This window comes from Rhinichthys klamathensis, unplaced genomic scaffold (genome assembly GCF_029890125.1).
Source record: "Rhinichthys klamathensis goyatoka isolate OS25496 unplaced genomic scaffold, OSU_Roscu_1.1 h1tg000721l_1, whole genome shotgun sequence".
NCBI classification, from domain to species: domain Eukaryota; kingdom Metazoa; phylum Chordata; class Actinopteri; order Cypriniformes; family Leuciscidae; genus Rhinichthys; species Rhinichthys klamathensis.
In genome coordinates this window covers 367,849-392,416 of record NW_026607136.1, presented here as the reverse complement: position 1 = coordinate 392,416, position 24,568 = coordinate 367,849, and the positions used below count along the sequence as shown (strand labels likewise).

The following is a 24,568-nucleotide window of genomic DNA, read 5'->3' as shown; positions in this document are numbered from 1 at the left end:
GCTTCTCATAAATAAATAAAAATGTGAAAGGCTAAGGATTCAGACTGTAATATATGCAGTATACAATCTTAAATTTTACTTTATATCTAGGTCTACTAGATGTACAGGTAGCCCCAGTGGGAATTAAACCGACAGCCACAGGTGCTGTTTGCAAGTTGTACCTAATTGCTCAGTGCAAGCAAACGTCTTCAACATTGTTTGTTGAACTTGCTTCACCTGCTCTTGAAATAAGATTTTACAATTCGTATTTTTATATGTAATATTGTAGTGTTTATTATAAATGATTTATCTGTGCACTTCATTATTCTTTTAAAATTCATGTAGCCTTATAATCTTTAATCAAATACGTTACCCTTCCCTCCCCCTCGAAACGACTTCTCTTCTCTTCCGGTCATGTGCTATGGCGCGAGGGCGTGGCAACTCCCCTCAAACCGTGCTATGAGCAGAGATGGAGAAGAGGAGCGCTAGAGTAAAACCCTGCCCTCCGTTCAATATACCGTTTCATTTTTAAATACGTCACAACACTGGAGAAAAGTCGTTTGTAACTTCCGGTTCATGCCGACTTCAAATAGAAGCAATAGTTTCCAAGACAAAAAAACTTCACAAATAACATCACTTACTTGTACTCAAACTCTTGGCTCTGTGAAGTGGAGTCTGGATTACTGGGGAGAAACCTGGTTGCGAGAAAGAGGAAACAGAAATTTGAAAATCTAACAAATGGTATAGTTTAGTGGCAGGATCACAAATCCAGCATAACAGCAATAGATTTTACATACCAGTTCAGCATTTTCCTGGTTTTCTGGAATCGATGCATCTTTCTAGAGTTTTTTTTCTTGAGACTTCCAAGATTCTAGAGTAGGGAATAATGAATGAAAGAGTCAGTTATCCACAATAAACAGAAAATAAATTACACAGATGAAATACAGGAAAATCAAATACACAAGTCAGACCCATTTACCTGCTCCCTTCATGAACTTAAAATGATGTTTCTCCCAGGTGCTGTGTGGAGGTGTGCAGAGGATGGCTAAATTGTTGCCTTCGTCTTTTTGCTGAGGTTAAATGGTGGCCAATGGCACATGCTCTCGCTGAGCCACTCTTGCGGAACCACTGCAAATGGCAGATCCTCCTCGTTGATAAACTGAACAATGTGAACCATCTAAAATAGAAGAACATTTTGCATAAAGTATACTTTTTGATTAATTTCCAGGCAAAATCAATAACATTAAAATGCTCACCCCTTCAAAAAACGAGTCATTTTCACAAGTGGATCAACAGAAAACCATGTTCAGACAAACACAATCATATACATATACACACATATATACATATACACACATATATACATATATATATATATACACACACACACACATACATCGTTATTTTTGTAAGAAAACACCAAAAGTTAAACTTTCTAGATGTAAAGCTTTCTTTCTAGATGTAAAGCTTTGGCGATCTACTGTAGCTAGATACATTTCAACATGTCGAACATGCTTGAATTCAGTGAGTAAAAAAGGCGAAGCAGCATGTGTTAGCTAACACTGTAAATTAATCTAGACTAGCAGCATGGTTGTCGAATCAAACAAAACATCATTATGTTTAGTTAGAAAACAACACAAGTTATACTGATCAGTCTTTCTTGTTGTAAAGATTTTGCTAACCTTACCATTCCCACGTGGGCGGGAGAATTGTCCTTCAGGATTTGGTTACGTAAGTTAGTTAATTATTCGACTGACCAATACTATCTTAAACCACATACTGTAGTACTCACACTTGCATAAACATACGTAAATATAGTTAAAAGAAGAAAAGAAAAAACTAACGCCAGGAAGAAACTAAGTAACGTTAGCTATGTCAGAAACATGACGAAAACTTTGTAAACAAGGCTAACTTACTAGCTTGACTAGTAAGGCAAGAACATATTTGAAAAAGCTGAACTAAAAATGTAAAAAATGAACATAATATTGCGTTACACAAAAAGGAAAAATGTACTTACTTTAAAGATCGTAGTCAATGACTAGATAGGATATCCTCTCCAAATACTGAAATCGTGTGACGAGTGGCCACTGTTGTGTTGGTAAATCTGCTTCCGTTTTTTAGGTACTGCCCCTCTCGGCCGGTGGAGGTAGGCCTACTTCTCTGTTTGTGCTTTAATACTTTCTTAAACATTTGTACAGATTGCAAAACTCGCAATTGCAAATTAATCCCTTACCTGTAAAAGGTAAAATAAAAATAAAAAAATCGAGCTTGTAAAAAAATGAAAGACATAAACGAAATTTCCTGGGGTGACAGAGAGACTAAATATTTCTAAATATTTCACTTTATCTTTCAGGTCAAAACAGGGATTTTCATGTTTATTATAAATATTAGGCTACCATGGTTGCAAATTAATAAAAAAAATCTAAAGCATACCCAAGCTTTTGGCCAAGTTGCAGATGTCTTTCACTGTTCACTGATTTCAGGCATTGGTGAAAAGTCTAACTTCATCCATTTATTCTGCTAAATTGTTCATACCATGAATGAAATATTTATTTTAAAACCTAATCAGAATCAGAAAGATATTTATTGCCAAGTAAGTTTTACAAAAGGAATTCTTTTTGGACTATTTGTGCATCTCAATTGTGCATAAATCAAAGAAATGTAAAGAATTGTAACCTTAAGTGAATAAAATAATTCTATATATTTTACATAGGCCTATCACTGAATCGCTTCAGAGTTTCAACGTAATTTAAATGTATTTTCCTAAACCTTATCATGGAATCAGACTGAGTCAAATCTGTTATAGGCCTAAACCCTAATGACTTTGGAGCAACAACAATAACAAAATTTGATATAATTCACATAATAATTATAATCGCTTTAAATGTGAAAGTTAAAATGCTGTCAGTTCCACTCATGCCAATGACATGGCTGGTCGATTTCAATGCGGCTTGCCGCCAGCCGGCCGCGGTTCATTTAGACGGCGGCAACCGCCAGAGAGAATGAAGTCGGCGGCCCGGCGGCTGTTCGCCGGCGGCATCTCGCAAGAAATGGGAGTGACGTATTCGGCGGCAAACGTTTCATCTCCGCCAGCGGGGCGCACCTATAGCCGACAGTTTGGGGCCGGCGGCAAAAAGAAGCCGTGCCGATATTTTTTGCTATCTGGGTCATGATCCATATATGGACTTTTATTGGACATAATAGCGCCCCCATGCTATTGGTATGAATGGAAAACACAGCACATCTCAGTAAGAAGCGATCATTATGATTACATCGACGCATTTGGGTATAAATTCAATAAATATTATTCCTGTCTATAGAAATATGATGTGAATCTATGAGAATATATCAATATTTCTCCACATCTGCACATTGTTGAGCTAAAAGCCCTCAGGGACGTTGTTTTGTGAATCGCTATCATGAGGACAGCACGGAGTGTTTTTTATGAATGGACCAGCTGACGCTCATAATTCATATTAAAGGTATCGACTCGTTTTTTTCATTTCATAACTCCTTACACAAATTAAGACATAACTGTCACTATAAGTTTCTCAGAATACAATAGTGGTCAAATACTGAATCTTGAGTCTTATATCTTTTTAATGATGTATAGTTTGTCAAGGTATAACATTAAATCTGATAGTATATTTGAACTAAATAAATAAAAAAACGCTTCAGTGCGCCGACGCTCTGGAGAAGGTTAAGAGGTTAATGGATGAGGCGGAGGCATACGGAGGGAAGTTATCTGCCGAGTTCATAGCTGTCTCGAGTTATAGAGACAGACCGACAAAATCTGAAAACCTCCATTCTTCCTTCTTCCAGCTGATGCTTGACGTCTTATTGCCTTGTGTATTTGCCTATCCACTTTTGTGTCCTTAAACGCTCGTTTTGGGGGGTCGACAGCACTGTATTTATGATTAGGACTCATAATGAAGATTTACGGTCTTACTTCATCTGCAGTTATAGGCCTATATGCTTGCGTCACAGCGTCAGTTTCACTAAACGCCCCAACGCGCTCGCTCGCAAAATTCTATGATGGGATCTTAGTTATGAGGGCGCCTACTCTAGTCTTGGCATTGCTAGTGTCATGCTCTAATGTTTGAGCTATAGGAAGTATAATAATGTGTTAATTCCGTATTTTAATGTGTTTGACTATTAATTAATTTTTGCTTTAAAAGAGTCCATCCTAAAATCACTGGGTGGAATGTATGCATTAGTCAAGTAAGATGGAGTTTGTGAGATGTGCAAACTTGCAAGATTACAACAAAACAAATAGAACATTTTTATTGCACCTACAACTCAACCCCTAAAATAAACTCTAATGTCTTTTAAAACAGCTAGGAAACTGCAAGCTACAGTATAAGCAGGTTAATATTAGGCAGATTAATAGGTAGGCCTATATCAAGAAAAATGGCAAAGAGTCTAATTTACAAAGACTGCATAGAACACAATCATGCAATAACAATGGTATGTTCTTTAATAAGCATTAACCTTGTTTAATAAATGCTGTAAAATTAATTGAACCTTATTAAAGTGTTAACAACAAAGGCTGCAATATTCATTACTGACATATTAGAGAGTGATGATTTTTACAGAGATATGATTTTTGGCCACACGCTACCCCGACATTCAGTTTCTCTTCAATTAAAAATAAAACCTGAACAATATTTTTTTTTTTTTTTTTTTTTTATTTGAGCAATGGCTGAGCCTCGCCCTATCTTAATATTAAAGAACAATTAAACCAGTGCTGCAACTTTCTTCAAAGCCTTTAGAATTGCAAACAGAAACACGTTATTCTTGCTGCATTTTCATGTTTCATGATTTAAATAAACATGAATCTGATCGACTTTGTTGTTGTAGCACATCCTCTTGAGTAAAATAAGATGTAGTAGGCTATATAAATCATATAATTGATTAAGTCATTTTTTTAATTTATTGTAGACAAAAGCTACATGAGATAAGAAAACAGTAAGAACCCCAAAACTATGACATCAGTGCCACATTCATTAAAATGGCATTAGACGGCATGTAAAATGTGTACATTGGTTTGCGGTACTAAGCTAAAAGTGTGTGAGGACACTCATCAGAGGAACAAGTATCAGCATCAGAGAACCACACAGACAAGAAGCCTCAGATGCCTTCACTTGTTCTGGGACCCACTTATCTGTGAACAGGGAATATAATGCAATGCAGTGAAATGTAATGTATTCATGACAGAAATCATCATAAACCTTTATTACAAATGATTAAAATAAATAAAAAATGTTCACCTGTGTTCCCTTCAGACAACACCAGAGGACCCATGGATATGGAAGCACTGTCATGGAAGTCCAGAGACCTGCGCTCTCTCCGCTGGTGTCCAGAGCCACAGTCCTAATAGAGAAAAGAGCAAAATCCAGCTGTGTGAATCTGTTAAATATCACTGAACAAACATGAAACAAAGAGTTGCAGAAAGTCTCCAGCAGAGGGCAGAAAAAAAATATATTTTAGCAGAAAAAAAAGGCAGACTTACATACTAACACTGAAGCATTTGACAATCTAATATAGAACTTAAGTCATTTTTATATATATTTAAAGTGATACTTTACATTTATTATCAATTACTCATAAAACATTGTCATTAGGAGAGGTTTTGTAAATTCACCATTGAGCAGCGATTGCCTGACAGAAGGCAAAGGTGAACAGCGCAGTGCAGGTAAAGCCTAGTGGAGTTTGCAGTGAAGATATTCATCCCAAAAGAGAAACGGCTGGATGTCGAGACGCCGTTCTGCAGCAGATCCACTGTGTCGTCATTTGGATTGGGACACCTATAATGACAATCAACAAATCAAATTATTTTCTTTGTTTCCATTGAACAAAAATGTAATCCTGTGTTTTTGTCTTGAAATCCTGAGAGATAAAGTATCTCAGGCAATCCTAAAAAATCTTTTGCTTTACTCTGAAAGGATGAGATCCCAGCGGAGGCTGTAATCGGGATCATTCACAGGTGTAGCCCAACACGTGTCCATCACCAGGGCGAACTGGCGGCTGTCGACCCCCTCAACACGAACTTCCACATGCATCTCCTGGTCGAGCTCTGCATCCACTCTACCAGTGAAGGGCCGGGTAAACTCATCATCCTCATATGGGATCATCCGGACCCGATATCTGCCTTCACCAGCGGGAAGAGTCTTGTGCACAATACTGATGAAATAGAAATAAAAAAAAATATATATATATATATATATATATATATATATATATATATATATTAGGGGTGGAACGGTACACAGAAGTCACGGTTCGGTACAATTTCGGTACAATGGAGGGAAATGCAAAACAAAAATGCAGAAGGCATTGTATTTAAAAAAAAAGTTGTATTAATAAAGGCATAGAACCAGTTTATTTGTAGCACTGACAATAGTTTTATATAATTCGTTTATTAATTAAATTAATAAAAAGACAAAAAGACCTTGCGATATGTTTGGTAATTGTACCTGAATTTAAAATAATTTTGCTATATTTCAGATCAATATAATTGTTTTCCTTCATTTTAATTAACATTATTAATTAACAATGTAACATTATTCTCATCTGAATTATAAATAATTGATTTCTGTATAAAATAATACTACCATTAAAAACACAATCGATTTTCTTTTTTAATCAATGTAGAATGTGTAAGATTAGTGCTCCGAGGACAAGAAATGAAAACCAATGCAATATGATGAATGTCCAAAAGATGGGACCCACAGACTGTTTTGAAATGGAGTTGGATAAATATGGTTTGCTTTGTGTGTGTGTGTGTGTGTGTGTGTGTGTGTGTGTGTGTGTGTGTGATTTTGGTTGGGTGACAGTTGTAGGTGCAGTTTGACAAGTTTACAGTGTGACAAAAGCACAATGTTGTGTTTTATTGCGATTGTACACAAATATAAGTAAACACTTGGCAGGTTTAGTGATCTGAACAAAATGACGGAGTTTGTTTTTATGTTTCCACTGTTCGATCTCTCTCTCTCTCTCTCTCTCTCTCTCTCTCTCTCTCTCTCTCTCTCTCTCTCTCTCTCTCTCTCTCTCTCTCTCTTCTCTCCCATGTGGAGTGAGTGTGGAAGGAGCCGGTTGTCGGGAGTGAAAGTGTCTCTCTGGTTGAGTGAGATTTCTTTTTTTTTTTCTTTTTTTTTTTCTAGTTACAGATAATAGGTTTAGTTTAGCTTTCCCCTGACTTCGGTCAGAGAGTGGGGATCATGGGGTCGGAAACGGGGGATCTCTCACAGTTAACCATCAAACATGGTTGTAAATGCATGCCTGAGGCCGCGGTGTCAGTGGAGGATTGCCTGATAGCCGTGAGTGCGGCGATCGGTGGTGCAAATATCAAATGTGCCTCCCGTATGAATAAAGCCGTTGTGTTCTTCCTCAGTGAAAGCAAAATGGTGGACGAATTGGTTGAAACTGGTTTGGTAATAAAGGACAATTTTGTGCCTGTATTGCCTTTGTCAAGCCCGGCCAAGAAAGTTATTTTGTCAAACATACCGCCGTTTGTTAAAAACGAAAAATTAGAACAAATACTTCAGAGTTATGGTAAACTAGTCAGCAGACTCAGCACTATACTTGGATGTAAAACCCCCGAGATTAGACATGTGATGTCTTTCCGGCGTCAGGTTTTAATGATTTTAAACTCTCATAGTGATCCATTAAATCTGTCAGTGAAATTAAGCATCGATGGCAAAGATTACACTGTTTTTATTAGTTCAGAATCGATGAAATGCTTTGTTTGCAGGCAATGTCTGTAAATGATTTGAATATTGAAGGAAAACAAACGAAGCCTGATGGAATTGAGAACGATACAATTAACGTTACTGATGATTTATTAAAATCGAGTAAAGATGACTCTTTATCTCAAGAATCTGTGGATTTAATGGATGACTCTGACAACGAACATGACTATACAGAGATAATGGGAAATGACGCGGAGGATTCGGAGTTCGTCTCTGGAGTGGAGGTAAGACAAAATTTTACTCTCTTCAACAGATTAATCACCTTTTGGATACAACGAAAGGACACCGTAAACCGAAAATTGAGTTTTATTTTCCAGACGCAAAATTGTTTTTGTTGTCTGGTACCTTGGCGATGAGAAAAGCTTCCTTGGAAGAGCTTGACAAACCCAAACGGTACCGTCTTAAGAAGCTTCTTAGCAATGTTAGAAGTTCTTTGAACTTACAAGGTAAAAAATGAATATGTTTTGGTTATCTAAAAACTCTTGTCGATTAGTTGTATTGTGTGTTTTTCTCTTACTTATTTTCATGGCACCTTTGAGGATTAGTTTATTGAACGTTAATGGGTGTCGTGATGCTATGAAAAGGGCTAGTCTTTTTGATTATATAATGATGAAAAGCGCTAGTGTGGTGTTTCTGCAGGAAACGCACACAGATGAGAACAATCAGATACAGTGGCAGAGTGAATGGAAGGGTCAGGCTATTTTGAGTCATGGCTCTAGTGTCAGTGCAGGGGTGGCTATACTGCTGACACCTGAATATAAAGAGCAACCTGTTGGTGTCTTTGAACTCATTTCTGGTCGTTTACTGAGAGTTGATGTAACTGTTCAGGGTAATAATTGTTCTTTTGTCAATGTATATGCACCCAATATTGGGTCAGAACGTGTTAATTTTTTTTAAAAACTTAAAACTGCTCTAAGTGACATCTCTCATGATAGGACCATTGTTCTGGCAGGAGATTTTAACTGCACTTTAAGTCATTCTTTAGATAGGAATCATGAAGAGCCCCACAGTCAATCTGCAGACGTGCTTCGGTCTTTAATTGTTTACCACAATCTTGTAGACGTTTGGAGAGAATCATTTCCTCAGATTAGGCAATACACCTGGGTGAAAGTAAATTCTAAATGGTATCTGGGGCTAGGTTGTACAGGATCTATGTACAAAAAAGCAAAAGAGATCATTTCTATAATAGCTGTATATTTCCTACTGCTTTGTCTGATCACCATTTTTATCTATTAATTTCTTTACTGCAGAGAGCACGTGTAACAATTTTTTTTGGACTTTTAATAACAGATTGTTATTAGATCAAAATTTTGTGCACTCTTTCACTTATTTCTGGGAGATCTGGAGAGAGAGTAAAACACAGTATAAGTCCTTGAGCCAGTGGTGGGATATTGGCAAAACTCAAATTAAATTGTTTTGCCAGAGTTACTCCGCTTACAATAAAAGTTTTCTGGACATGAAGATGGAACAGCTTGAACAGGAAATACTTTCACTTAAATTTGAAGGGGACAGTGACACTGAGTCTTTGAAAAAGAATAAATTTCTTTTGCGGAAATCTACTGGAGGAAAGAGCCCAGGAGACGCTGATCCGTGCAAGATTTTCGTCATTCAATAGCATGGACTCTCCTACTTCGTTCTTTTTTAACTTGGAGAAGAAGACTGTGGATAAGAAGATTTTAGGCTGTTTGAAACTTCCAGAGGGGAGGAAAGTTACTGATGGTCATGTGATTATTTCTTACGCACTATCTTTTTATGAGGATCTCTACAGAGCTGAACCTTGCGATGAAGAGATGGCTGAACTTCTCTTTAAGGATTTACCTTAGCTTTCGGAAGGAGAGAAAACCAAGCTTGATAAACTTTTTATGTTCTTGATGAACTATCTGTTGCTGTTAAAGGCTCCGGGATTGGATGGACTTAATGCAGAGTTTTATAAACATTTTTGGCCAGTCATCGGAAAGGATTTGTTTGCTGTTTTCATGGAGAGTTTAAAACCTCTTAACCGTTGCCAGAGCGTCGGCGCACTGAAGCGTTTTTTTTTTATTTAGTTCAAATATACTATCAGATTTAATGTTATACCTTGACAAACTATACATCATTAAAAAGATATAAGACTCAAGATTCAGTATTTGACCACTATTGTATTCTGAGAAACTTATAGTGACAGTTATGTCTTAATTTGTGTCAGGAGTTATGAAATGAAAAAAATGAGTCGATACCTTTAATATGAATTATGAGCGTCAGCCGGTCCATTCATAAAAAACACTCCGTGCTGTCGTCATGACAGCGATTCACAAAACAACGTCCCTGAGGGCTTTTAGCTCAACAATGTGCAGATGTGGACAAATATTGATATATTCTCATAGATTCACATCATATTTCTATAGACAGGAATAATATTTATTGAATTTATACCCAAATGCGTCGATGTAATCATTATGATCGCTTCTTACTGAGATGTGCTGTGTTTTCCATTCATACCAATAGCATGGGGGCGCTATTATGTCCAATAAAAGTCCATATATGGATCATGAAGAAGACCCATAGTCATGTGACATTCCAGGACGTCACTGAGTGATACAGAAAGTAGCTGACAGAGATCGCTGTAACATGCAGATAAAGATGTTTTGAAGACAATAAACATGATTGCAATGATATTTGAGTTACCTGTGTTCTTCAAGCCATGCCAGGTATTTCATAATAATAGATTATATTTATAATGTAATGCTAATCGATATAGATTTCATCATCGTTCAGAACACTAAAAAATACATTTTCTGTCGGATTTTTTTTTTATCTGAAGCCAAGTTAGATCACAGAAGATTATTTAAAACACTAGACTTGCGTTATATAGTAAGTTTGGAGCACAAACATGGTTTTAATCTCATAAATGGTCGTGTATTGATGGTGTGCTAAGCTAACATGCTAGCTAGCCCAGGTGCACCTGCTAACAGCAGTTATTGTTTTATGATTTTTTTCTAAATAGGAATGCTTACTGAAATGTTTCAGTGCATTTGATACCAGTTTCAAATATTTAGTGAGAACTTTGATAAAAGAAATTAGGGTTTGAAACCCTATGAATAGCCTGTGAATAGCCAGTCGTTAGTAGCTATAATGCAGACAAAAGAAATGCATATTTAGAGCCATAATAACCAGTCTGGAGAGGTGTAAATGTGTGCAGGGGAGACTGACACTGAATGGGGCACCACAAAACAATAGAGACAATAGACTGAATAGATGACTCAGAAGATGACTAAACATCAGTTTGCTAATAGAGTCTAATCAAAATAAAGTAATTTGACATGATCTTGAAAAACATTTAACTAAATACAGATTTTTATACTTATCATTTTCAGATTTTAAATATAAAATGGTCAGACATGTGGCTTTAGCTGCAGTGCATTTCTAGATTGCTCCAGGGCCAACTTCAATTTTATTTTCATGAAGATGTTTCATAAAAATAAATTTCTAATAACTTTACAAAACTTTGAAGCTATTTAAAATTGTTTTTTTCATTATGACAATAATTAATTCTACATTTACAATAAACAACCAGGTGTCAGCTTTCAAATGAGATCATACTTGTGCTTTTAGTGCAAAGGGTTCATGAACTGTATCTGTTTCAGTTTGGGTATGTCATTTCTGGGGATTTTTCAAAAGTGGGCTTGAAGCTTAACAGGTTAAAAGAGGGACACTTCCTTTGAGTCTACGAAGAGCTGTGGTCACACTATTACCTAAAAAGGGGGATCTTGAAGACATTAGATGCTGGCGTGGCGTCCGGTCTCCTTACTCGGAGTAGACTATAAGATATTTTCAAAGTCTTTAACTAACAGAGTTAAATTGTATATTTCCTCAGTGATTCATCCAGATCAGTCATACTGCATTCCAGGAAGGACTATTTTTGATAACCTTTTTTGATTCGAGACCTGATTTCTTTTGCGAAGATACAAAATTTTGACATTGGTTTTGTGTCTTTGGACCAGGAGAAGGCATTTGATTGGGTCGATCATGGTTTCCTAGTTAAGTGCCTTGAGGCTTTTGGTTTTGGTCCATCTATTATTGCCTATATTAAACTGTTGTATACTGACACCTACGGCATGCTGAAAATTAATGGTACCCTTACAAGACCTTTCAGAGTAAGCAGAGGCATAAGGCAGGGGTGTGGTCTTTCAGGAATCCATGTATGCAATTGCAATTGAACCTTTTTTGGTCGCACTGAGAAACAATTTGGGTGGCATATCAACGTCTGCTTCAGACCTGAAAACGGTTAAGCTTAGTGCCTACGCTGATGATGTCACTGTTTTTATTAGATCTGCTCAGGATGTCAGGACTTTGAGAGAATCTTTGGAGGTTTATCAGAAAGCTTCCTCATCTCGAATTAATTGGCAAAAGTGTGCATCCTTTTTACTGGGTGAATGGGAGAATGGAGGCCCTCCAGTACTTCCTCAGAACTGTTCCTGGAGTCTAGAGGGGTTTAAAGTGCTGGGAATTTTCCTTGGGACTGACCAATATATACAGAAATACTGGGACGGAATGTTTGAAAAAGTTTCTGGGGCGTATACAAAGATGGAGATGGATACTAACTCAACTGTCATATAGAGGAAGAGTGCTCATTATTAACAACTTAGCAGCTTCCATGATGTGGCATCGCTTAAATGTGCTTGACCCACCAAAATTTTTGTTGCAACGTCTGCAGAAGACTTTTGTTGAATTTCTCTGGGATGGTTACCATTGGCTTCCCCCTGCAATTCTGTTTTTGCCAGTCAATGAAGGGGGTCAAGGGTTGATTGATTTGGCAGCTAAGGTTAAAGCTATGAGGTTAAAGACGGTTCAGAGCCTACTCTACCCTGTGGATTTAGGCCATGGGTATCGTTTGGTCTGGCGCTGCTGAGAACTTTTGGTGGGTTCTGTTTTGATAGGCATTTGTTTTTAATGTCTTCTTATGATGGAACGTTTTCAGCTGATGTAAAATGTTATACTTCTGTGTTAAACTCCTGGACAGGTTTTAGATTGATTAGAAATGGAAATAATCATTTTGGCCTTGAAGAACCACTGTTTTACAACTCAATATTGGGTAAAAACATTTGTACATCTAATATAATTGTTAAAAAAAAAATTGGAGAAAAGACTGACAAAAGTTTCAGATTTGATTGATACCTTGTCTAAAAAATGGAGGCCAATTATAGAGATTGCTAATCAGGCTGGTATTAAATCAGTCAGGACGATGGAGAGGCTCATTGGTGGGTGGAAAGAGGCTTTTCCCTCCACACTCCTCCTGTTTGTTAACAGTTTTCTGTCTGGAGGTCCTTCTGAAGTTTTGTTTCCTAAGTTATTTATTTCTCCCAAGGTAGGTTTTGAAGATAATCATGTAGGAAAGCTGCTCACATTTAACAGGTTACAAGAACTTGATTTTCAGCTGGTAGGAAAAAGAGACCTATATCAGTTATGCGTTAAAGTAGATTACTTTGAGAAAATTAAGGACAGGGATGATACAAAATGGAGAGATTTTTTAACAGTTCCTGCAGCTCTTTCTCCTTCATGGAGGCTTTTTTATAAGGGCACTACCTAAACGATCTGGAGACCTACAGTGGAGGTTATTACATTGTGCACTACCTACTAATTCTCATGTTTCTAAATTTAATTTGAATGTACTACTGGTTTTTTTTTTTTTGTTTTTTTTTTACCAGATTCTGGTTTTCATGTTTTTACTGAGTGTTCTAGATTGGCTCCATTATTTATGTTGCTTGAAAGACTATTTGGGAATTTAGGTTTTGTTTTTAACAAGACACTGTTTATATATGGTTGCAAGTAGGCTATTCAAGAGCGCACAGACAGCAGTGTAGTGTTGCAAATTTTATAACTGGACAAGCCAAATTAGCCATTTGGAAGTCTTGCAGACTCGCTGCTGAAGGGCGAAATATAGATGTTGTTCTGCTGTTTATTGCTTTGGTGGAATCTAGGATAAAAGTGGAACAGATTTTTTCAAATGACAAATAACTTGCTTGAGTTTGAGTTTAAATGGTGTGTAAATGGAGCTTTACTGTCATTTTCTGAGGAAGGAGGATTAATGTTTATTGGTGATATATGCTGGTCATTTTCAGTGGAATTTATTTTATTTTTCTTATGAACATTTTACAATATGATGTGTGAAGTATAATGAAGTGTTCGTTTTTAAGATGTTTTAATAAAGTGTGTTAAGTCTCTCTCACACACACACACACACACACACACACTCCAGCATTGCAATCTTGACATCGCAGCCTGTTCATTGTGCGGTCACACCAAACGCGAATAGAGCGTCAAATTCGCGTCTAGTTCGACGCTAGTCCAAAGCGTATAAAGGCAACGTTTGAAGTGAACGCGCGTTCAGAGCTAACCCGATGGTACAGATTATGTGTCCCTAAAGAACCCGCGTATCTAACAGTAGTTCCGCATTACATGAATTAATTTGCACGCGAGTGTTATTTATTTTTATACCGTGTATTCTCCGTGTAAATTCGTGCACCGAACCGTGACGCCCGTACCGTTTCGGTTCAATACGAATACATATACCGTTCCACCAGGCACGGATTAACGCACGGGCCTACTGGGCACTTGCCCAGGGCACTGGGCCAGCAGGGGGCCCTGTAAAATGTACTGTGTCTATTCTTTTCAAATAATTATTTTTATTTTATTTTTATTTTCAGTAAAATTGTGTTAAATATTGAGGAATAATGTGATTTTTTTGCAGTTGCAAAGTATTAACTAGTAAATAAATCAAATAAATAATTTTAATGTATTGCTGCGCTGTTGAGAAGGACATCTAGAGGCGAGTGAAAAGCATTGCGTAATATAAAAGTCACGCGTAGAAGACGGTTACTCAAAAACCAAAACAAAAATGAGTTTAAAACCACAACCAAGGCAGAACATAGGCTAAGTTGTTTATGTTTTACAATAGTAGCCTATGGGCTTATTTTTTTAACGAAATGTCAATCTTCATCTTTATAACAGAAGATATAATACAATACAACAATCTTCAAGATACAGTAAATCTTTAAATGTGTAACGGATTGTCACCTTAAAAAGTGTCTTTTGTGGTGGAACAAGCAATGCTATATAGCATCTTAATTTAATCTTTGTTTTATTATTTTAGTTCATTAACTGATTGTTAACTCAACTAATTTAACGTAAAGACCTGGATACTAGAATTAGGCTAGTAAATAAAACTAAATAAATGTCAACTAGCCTAAATGCATTGATTAGAATTGCCATTGACTAAAGATTTTCTAGTCGACGACTAGTAGTCATTCCTTTAAGCAATTAGTCGACTAATCTCAAGTTAATATTAATTTCTGCTTAAATACTGAGTGGAGGCATATAGCCTATTCCACGCTCAAGCAAGCGCATGCATAAATATTGCCTCAAAGCACCGGCAAAAGCAGGCTAATGATAATATATGTCTGGAAAAAAACTAGGCATTTTTATTGTTTAATAATAATAATAAATAAATAAATTAAATCAGTGTCGGCTCGGCTGCAATCATATCTATATCTCCGCTGTAAAGTGGATGCGCCTTTAGAGAGAAATGCACCTTTCATATCATATGTCAGCCGGTATTTGCTTTCGATTCGAATTTTTTCGTTTAAAAGTGGACATTTCAAGCTTTATATAGAAATATTCATCATGTATGTGAGGCTACACAGTGTTTCAGTTCATTTTTGAGACGCGCTCCAGTTCACGCCACGGAGACCATGAAAGCGCGCCCTGTTTGTTTTATTTTATTTTACAAAAGCACAACGTTTTCTTGTTATTGTGAGTTTACAAAAATAAAAGTAGCTACTTGCGACTGATGCATTATTCTTTTCTGTATAGGCCTATGACCAGAAAAGATTGAGTAGGCCTATTTCAAGTTGTTTCCACTGTTGATAGGAAAATGCAAGTGTTCGCGCCGACGCCTGCCATGCAGTGCGCGCTGCACACTCCGCACACGCACTTGGATATGCATTTATCTAGGTTAAAGTTAGAGCGAGCTGCCATGCCAGACGGATAAGTTATTTTCATGTTTAACAAATCAAATCATGCATTTTCTACCTACCGCAAGTAAGCGCTGCACCAGTTTGAAAAAGGTAAAAGCATAACGAGCGTAACGAGCGAGAGGCCCCACACTGGGGGATGCAGAGATGTTGCTGCGTCTGTTATTATTAACATTTCTGATTGTTTAAATGACCAGCCCTCGGGGGTCCCCTCAAAATGCCTGGCTTGCCTGCCCACTGTTGTCCAAAAAATTGGTGAAGGGGGCCTTTGAGACATCCGTGCCCAGGGCACATCATCGCCAATCCGTCCCTGCGTTCCACCCCTAATATATACACTCACCTAAAGGATTATTAGGAACACCTGTTCAATTTCTCATTAAGGCGAGACACGGCAGGCAAAAACATAGGGTTTTTTTCACTGGTCAATTTTGAGATTTCGGGATATTTGTCTTCAAAAACATGTCTTCTTTCAGACTTGTGGTGAACAAAAAAAAAGTACGAAATACACATTGAGGTCTCTATTTTACTACACTTTGTCTGTTTGCGTCTGTAGATTTCTCATAAATTCATCAAAAGTTGGCGTTGTAAATCATCCGTTGCTCCGCGATCGCGATCTGCACCCTGTCATCACACACACCGTTAGAAAGCTCTCTCTCTCTTGTACAATGTTGTCGGATCCAAATATGGTCATTTCCTTTTTATCAGCAACCAATCGTGAAAGTAAAAGGGCGCAAATGCGCAATCTCATTGGCTGATGCTAAATCTTTAAAGCCCGTTTTCTCAAAATGACTGTTCTCTCATACTCAAAGTCCGAAATCTCCACTTCGGTAGCACCAATATACACCAAACTTTTCTTGTACCTAGTTATATTATGAAGACATTTACTGAGGGATTTGTAAATATATTATTCCTAGCCCGATTTATATAACATTTTATTTCAAAAAATATGGAAAAAAACTTTTTTTTAAGGCTATTGACAGAATATTCTGATTTATAGGATAACAAAAGTAGATATCCATAAATCCCTCTGTAATCTTTTTCCCATCTAATATGTGAACACAATGAAAAAAGAATTTTGAACCTGGCTTTATCCAATACTCAGATTTCATTTTTTGAAATATATGTAAATTAGCACATATTTAAGTAGATAATGCCTAATTTGCATATTTTTAACATTAAATTACAGAAAACTTGTAATATATTTTTTTCTCATCTTAATGTAGGTAATCAACTGGGAAAGTTTCATGGTGATATCCAATAGTATCCAGCTGCAGACCCGCAGCACCACCAGTTTCAGAACCCCAGCGCCAGAACCGGAAGAAAGGGACGGAGCTTACGTTCTAACACCAGCGCCAGGACCGGAAGTGAGGGGCGGAGCTTACGTTCTAAACGAGTAACGCCACCTAACGTTTTGGAGCGTAATTTGCTTAGACACGAAACGGCATTATTACTTATACGTATTATAATGATACATTAAGGTATAGTACAATAAGCATTTTAAAACATTGATTTTGTGTAATATAATTCTATATAGTTATCCGTTTCATTGTATTATGAGAGTTACTTCCTGATCATGATGGTGAAAAATAATGCTTGAAACTTATGGCCATTTTATATAAAATATACTTTATTTCACAAGAACATGTGCAGCATGCATTTTCCTTTATGTAAAATAATGTCAAAAATCTAAAAAGAGAGAGAAAATCCGGCATTGTTTTAAAATAAACAATAAAAATGTACCGTACTTCAAATAATAGCCGAGTCCCAAATAGACGATTGTCTCTTTACACGCCTGGTGTGGCTGCAGGTCTGGGTAAATATGAGGCCGGTCTCAAATAGAGGTCGGGTCTGTTTTTTAGTTTCAGGTTGTATTAAATCTTCTAAAACCCGTCAGATCGTCCGCTTTTTGGCGGCCGCCAAAGCAAATTTTTGTCCCGCCAAAGCCTATTTTGACCGGTGAGTGATGTAGAATAGAATGACTGCTGCGCATGACAGGGCAGAGCAGAGAGAGAGAGCCCTGGCCGCGCGCGCGCACTCTCACGTCTTCAAACAACACGAGCGCTGTCTTGCTCTTTATTTGTCACATACCAGTTATAGTTCATACAACGAGCAGTGACTCACTGTGTAATAAAAACATACCCTAAATATTATTTAAAAGGTGCAACAATTTTAAATATTTTTAAATACTTGCAAAAATAACCATGCTTGTGTCATTGTAAATAATTCCGCCCCTCCCTCACTTCCGGTTCTGGCGCTGGGGTTCTGGCACTGGGGTTCTGAAACTGGTGGTGCTGCGGGTCTGCAGCTGGATATATCTCGTGATATCTGCTAGTTAAAAAAATTACCCTATTCACCTGTAGTGTCTCGCCTTAATGCAATTATCTAATCAACCAATCACATGGCAGTTGCTTCAATGCATTTAGGGGTGTGGTCCTGGTCAAGACTGAACTCCAAACTGAATGTCAGAATGGGAAAGAAAGGGGATTTAAGCCATTTTGAGCGTGGCATGGTTGTTGGTGTCAGACGGGCCGGTCTGAGTATTTCACAATCTGCTCAGTTACTGGGATTTTCACGCACAACCATTTCTAGGGTTTACAAAGAATGGTGTGAAAAGGGAAAAACATCCAGTATGCGGCAGTCCTGTGGGCGAAAATTATGCTAGAGGTCAAAGGAGAATGGCCCGACTGATTCAAGCTGATAGAAGAGCAACTGTGACTGAAATAACCACTCGTTACAACCGAGGTATGCAGCAAAGCATTTGTGAAGCCACAACACGCACAACCTTGAGGCGGATGGGCTACAACAGCAGAAGACCCCACCGGGTACCACTCATCTCCACTACAAATAGGAAAAAGAGGCTACAGTTTGCAAGAGCTCACCAAAATTGGACAGTTGAAGACTGGAAAAATGTTGCCTGGTCTGATGAGTCTCGATTTCTGTTGAGACATTCAGATGGTAGAGTCAGAATTTGGCGTAAACAGAATGAGAACATGGATCCATCATGCCTTGTTACCACTGTGCAGGCTGGTGGTGGTGGTGTAATGGTGTGGGGGATGTTTTCTTGGCACACTTTAGGCCCCTTAGTGCCAATTGGGCATCGTTTAAATGCCACGGCCTACCTGAGCATTGTTTCTGACCATGTCCATCCCTTTATGGCCACCATGTACCCATCCTCTGATGGCTACTTCCAGCAGGATAATGCACCATGTCACAAAGCTTCAAATTGGTTTCTTGAACATGATAATGAGTTCACTGTACAAATGGCCCCCAGTCACCAGATCTCAACCCAATAGAGCATCTTTGGGATGTGGTGGAACGGGAGCTTCGTGCCCTGGATGTGCATCCCACAAATCTCCATCAACTGCAAGATGCTATCCTATCAATATGGGCCAACATTTCTAAAGAATGCTTTCAGCACCTTGTTGAATCAATGCCACGTAGAATTAAGGCAGTTCTGAAGGCGAAAGGGGATCAAACACAGTATTAGTATGGTGTTCCTAATAATCCTTTAGGTGAGTGTATATATATATATATATATATATATATATATATAAATATATACCCCCTTTCACCTTCAGAACTGCCTTAATTCTACGTGGCAATGATTCAACAAGGTGCTGAAAGCATTCTTTAGAAATGTTGGCCCATATTGATAGAATAGCATCTTGCAGTTGATGGAGATTTGTGGGATGCACATCCAGGGCACGAAGCTCCCGTTCCACCACATCCCAAAGATGCTCTATTGGGTTGAGATCTGGTGACTGTGGGGGCCATTTTAGTACAGTGAACTCATTGTCATGTTCAAGAAACCAATTTGAAGCTTTGTGACATGGTGCATTATCCTGCTGGAAGTAGCCATCAGAGGATGGGTACATGGTGGCCATAAAGGGATGGACATGGTCAGAAACAATGCTCAGGTAGGCCGTGGCATTTAAACGATGCCCAATTGGCACTAAGGGGCCTAAAGTGTGCCAAGAAAACATCCCCCACACCATTACACCACCACCACCAGCCTGCACAGTGGTAACAAGGCATGATGGATCCATGTTCTCATTCTGTTTACGCCAAATTCTGACTCTACCATCTGAATGTCTCAACAGAAATCGAGACTCATCAGACCAGGCAACATTTTTCCAGTCTTCAACTGTCCAATTTTGGTGAGCTCTTGCAAATTGTAGCCTCTTTTTCCTATTTGTAGTGGATATGAGTGGTACCCGGTGGGGTCTTCTGCTGTTGTAGCCCATCCGCCTCAAGGTTGTGCGTGTTGTGGCTTCACAAATGCTTTGCTGCATACCTCGGTTGTAACGAGGGGTTATTTTAGTCAAAGTTGCTCTTCTATCAGCTTGAATCAGTCGGCCAATTCTCCTCTGACCTCTAGCACCAACAAGGCATTTTCGCCCACAGGACTGCCGCATACTGGATGTTTTTCCCTTTTCACACCATTCTTTGTAAACCCTAGAAATGGTTGTGCGTGAAAATCCCAGTAACTGAGCAGATTATGAAATACTCAGACCGGCCCGTCTGGCACCAACAACCATGCCACGCTCAAAATAGCTTAGATCACCTTTCTTTCCCATTCTGACATTCAGTTTGGAGTTCAGGAGATTGCCTTGACCAGGACCACACCCCTAAATGCATTGAAGCAACTGCCATGTGATTGGTTGATTAGATAATTGTGTTAATGAGAAATTGAACAGGTGGTACTAATAATCCTTTAGGTGAGTGTATATATGTGTGTGTAAAATTCTGTTTTAAGAGAATAGCATATATAGCCATGCTTCTTTCTTATTTTTTATACATTTGTTTTTAAGCTTAAAGGTGTAGTTAACCCAAAAAATTTAATTCTGTCATCATTTACTGCATGCCATTCTATTCCTAACTATACATTCTTCCAGGAAACACAAAACAGGAAATGTTCTATGTTCAAAAAAAGATGCAATAGCAACATAAAAATAGTTCGGACTCGTGTGCTATATTTAAAATGTTGTCATACGATAGTTTTGTATAAGGAACTGACCCATAATCATTAGCTCTCTTTGGTAGTTTCATAAGAGTTGATCAGAGATGCAGTGATGTTCGAATCTTAAGCGATATGTTCTTTTGAGTCAGATCTTTTCAAGGAATCCATTTCACAAAACCCTTTAGAATGATTAGTGCATGAGTCTAACGGATCTCTGCTTCTCAAGCTCCTTACGCAAAGCTATGGCAAAATCTATAAGACTTGTAAAACAGTACATCCGTGCATCTTTTTGAAGCTTAAAAGTCTCCCTGAGGACTAAACACATTACAATGTTCCACAGAACAAGTAAAGCTTTTGCATTTATGCATTTTGCAGACGCTTTTATCCAAATCAACTCACTTTGCATTCAAGGTACACATTTACATTCTTATCAGTTCTTGCTTTCCCTGGGAATTGAACCCATGACAATGGCGTTGCAAGCGCCATACTGTTTGAGCTACAGGAAAGCTAGCCAACAATCTAATAACATTAAGGTGAGAAAATGTTCATATTTTAGTTGAACTACTCTTTTGAGCTGAAGTCAGAATTTGTATTTGACTCGCACCTCTCCAGTGGGTTGATTTCCACATTCATGGAAAGTGTTTGTGATTGAGGATAAACACAGCTGAAAGAAAGCTTCAGGATTTTCTCACTGCTGATGAGACCTTCTGACCTCGGTGTCCCCAGAATAAAGTTTTCATAGATGAAGTGGGTGCCGTTAGCCTGTGGACAACAAATATAACAGTTTGTAATTTAGCCTAAAATGGATATTAAAGTAACATTAGAAATAACAAAAGACAAAAAGTGGCATCAGTCAAGTGAAATAATGGTGGGTTACATAATAATGGCAGAGAATGTGGGGAAAAGTTACAATCTCTTTTGTGGCATGGTGTCGGGCACCTTTCACCACTGAGTCTTTAAGAAGAACTGAGAAGTCTTTAGGGAGGTCTGTTTTGGGACCTTCCCTTGGTTGTTACAGATTGATTATTCAGTTCCCTTACAAGCCTCCCTACATACTTCTCAAAGTCTCATAGTGATCAAACTCTGTTCTATCAGGCAATACAAATAGTTGAATGATGTATTTGAATAGATTATACACAGTTAAACCCACCAGAAGATTAGTACCACAGATGTGTTCATCATTATCAAAATGGAATTCCACTCGGCCATTCCGGACCGTTCCTTTGCAGCTGGGATCATTGAGGTGTAAGACATCAGCTGGAAAACCAGCCTCAAAGAGCTGACAGCGAGACACAGATATAGAGCCAGAGCTGCTTTCACAGGTTTCTGAGAAATCTGAGTACCCAAAAAAAGATAATTAATTACTGAAAAAAAAAACCTGTAGGCTATATTTCACATTTAGTTGTGGAATGAAAACAACCAAAAGAGCCAGATTGTGGTGTATGATTGTCCTCTTGACATAAACAGCCATAAACACCATTTTTCTTCCCACACCATTCATCCTCAGAGCAGCTGAGTTCAGAACAGCGATCTCTCACATCTAAGAGGAAAAGAACAGATAGATGAAATACAACACAAAGACATTGAGTTATATGTTAATGTAGCATCTGAGTAAATGATTAAAAGTAGGACTTCACAACAAAAGAATCTTTTCTTTTTCACTTCACCTCTGCTCTAGCTTGTTTCCTAACCTAATAAACCTGGCATTGTACACTGAATATTGTTGGGTCTGTTACAAACCGTTTATGTACATTACCAAAGCCAATGATACATTTTTATTGATTATTGCTCTTGGTATTTGTAATGAAGCAGCGGAAGAGGAGAGATCCATTTGCAGGCTTTATTAAATAACAGGGTCAGACAGGCAAGGGTCAAATACCAGCGATATAAGCAGAGCAGGATACACACAATCAGGGTGTATTCACACCTGCCTTGTTTGGTTCGATTGAATCGAACTCTAGTTCGTTTCCCCCCTTGGTGCGGACCTTTGGGGCAGGTGTGAATACAGCAATCGAACTCGGGTGCGGACCAAACAACCGAACCGAGACCCAGCTGAAGAGGTGGTCTCGGTACGGTTACAAACAAACTCTGGTAAGGTTCGTTTACGGTGTGAACATGAACCGACCCAATTGCAAGAAAGCACTGCGCCTTTGAGTTAACAGGCTTCCGTAGTCGGAGTTGCGTTATGGGAAAGTGATCTGTTGTAGCCTACTACATTACATCTGTTGCGCGTCTTTCTGCGCGTCGTGTGTGTGCATCATTGGAATGGAATGAATGAGTGTGTGCATCAGGACACTCACATATTGAGCGTTCTCTTTAGTCTAATCGCGCATAGATGCATAGATGCATATAATGTAACGATAGTTACAATACAAGGAGGATGCTGCGTTAATTTACGTTAAGCCTTTTTTGCACTTCCTGATTTCCCTACTTGAGAATCCTTCTCCAATGAATGGACGACCTTGTCACACGTGTGGTTTTGTTTACAAATTTTGCTTCACTTGCAAAAAGAGCAGTGTAAAAGTGAATCGTACCAAAAAAAAATATATATATTATTTGGTCTGGACCAAAGCAAGTGAACTATCGGACTTTCCTTGTGTGAATACACCCCGAGTCCAAGAACAGGCAAAGGGTCGGGGCAGGCGGCGAAACAATCAGAGTACAGAGTCCAAGCAGAGAGTAAGGCAGACAGGCAGCAGACAACGAGAGGTAAGGTCAAGGGCGTAGGTTTAGGGGGGGGGGGGGGGGGGGACGCTAGGTACTAGTCCCAATCAATATTTTGAGATGACAAATTTGTCCCCACCAATATTTAGCAAGCTCCTTTGAACAGCTATTTTGATATTTGCGCTGTATTTGGATCTTTGCGCTGCTATTTGGATCGATTCCAACGGCCAGGACGACGACAGTACAAGATACGCCGTAATTTGATTGGCGGCGGGGTATCTGACAGGCAGGCTACACGCGCGGGCCGGGACTACTTTTTGTGCTTGCACTCACTGGCAGCGAGCGGGTGGTGTGTGCGTGACGACGCCGACGGTAAGTTACCAGGGCATAGCTGTCAACCCTCCCGTTTTTTCCGGGTTTCTCACGTATTTTAGCTCTTTTCCCGCTGTCTTCCCGTTTTATTATTTTCCCGTAAAATATCCCGTATTTTTACGCTCTGATTGTGTGAGACGTACATGCTCGGGCAGATTCGGCTTGAAGTCGTTCATCCTCGGATGCGGCGCCGCGCGCGCTGTTACAAAAAAAGCTGTGCACACAGCCAAGCGAAATGGGGTCTTGCCGGTGTTCTGACGATTCATGCTACCCATCGAGATTTGCTACTTACTGGTTATGCGCATGTGCAGACTCAGTTTTTTTTTAACAAAAGGTACATTTTCATGTGTTATAAAGTAATTTCCCTTTTAAAAATGCCAACTACCATATGAATATTTGTACGGTCAGTCAGCTGAACAAGAATAACTGAAAGTTTCAGTTACTAAGAAAAGGTGTGCTTTAACAAGTCAAAGATTAATATTTGATGATACTTTTTACTTTTCACACCGTTTTAAAAATAAAAACAGTAGTCCACAGTATACAGTAGCTACTCATAACTTAGAACTGTGTTATAATTGTATTTCCTTTAATATTAATCGACATTCTGTGATCGATTCGCGATTCGAAGGCAGCACAAATCGTCAGAACACCGGTCTTGCGCACCCAACGCGTAATCTTTGCCGCGCTCGTGCGGACGCGTCAAGTATAAACAATTATACTCCGTCTCAGCGCGCGCTTTGATCGGTAAAGGAGCACAGACCTCTCCCTAATCATCTCCAGCAGCCCCCGAAGCACCACGTACCGTTTCCCTCGTAAGCTGATATTAGTATTTA

The 24,568-nt window shown here is 38.6% G+C and overlaps 1 protein-coding gene and 1 long non-coding RNA gene across 2 annotated transcripts in view; both read right to left on the bottom strand.

The window, feature by feature from the left end:
* Nucleotides 1–574: 574 nt before the first annotated feature.
* On the bottom strand, nucleotides 575–1,054 carry LOC130077175 (uncharacterized). The gene is made up of 3 exons (XR_008805710.1): nucleotides 959–1,054; nucleotides 777–850; nucleotides 575–674 (listed from the first exon to the last, which is right to left on the bottom strand). It is a non-coding gene; the product is annotated as an uncharacterized LOC130077175 (long non-coding RNA).
* Nucleotides 1,055–5,032: 3,978 nt separating this feature from the next.
* The window catches only part of LOC130077157 (uncharacterized), a 42,959-nt gene continuing 23,423 nt past the window's right edge, over nucleotides 5,033–24,568 (bottom strand). Inside the window, exons 9-15 of the mRNA XM_056242302.1 lie at nucleotides 22,120–22,239; nucleotides 21,850–22,034; nucleotides 21,304–21,461; nucleotides 5,917–6,162; nucleotides 5,624–5,786; nucleotides 5,250–5,352; nucleotides 5,033–5,143 (exon numbers count right to left, since the gene is read on the bottom strand). Of these exons, the coding sequence (XP_056098277.1) occupies nucleotides 5,040–5,143; nucleotides 5,250–5,352; nucleotides 5,624–5,786; nucleotides 5,917–6,162; nucleotides 21,304–21,461; nucleotides 21,850–22,034; nucleotides 22,120–22,239 (1,079 nt within the window). The 3' untranslated portion in view covers nucleotides 5,033–5,039. The remainder of the gene's footprint in view (nucleotides 5,144–5,249; nucleotides 5,353–5,623; nucleotides 5,787–5,916; nucleotides 6,163–21,303; nucleotides 21,462–21,849; nucleotides 22,035–22,119; nucleotides 22,240–24,568) is intronic.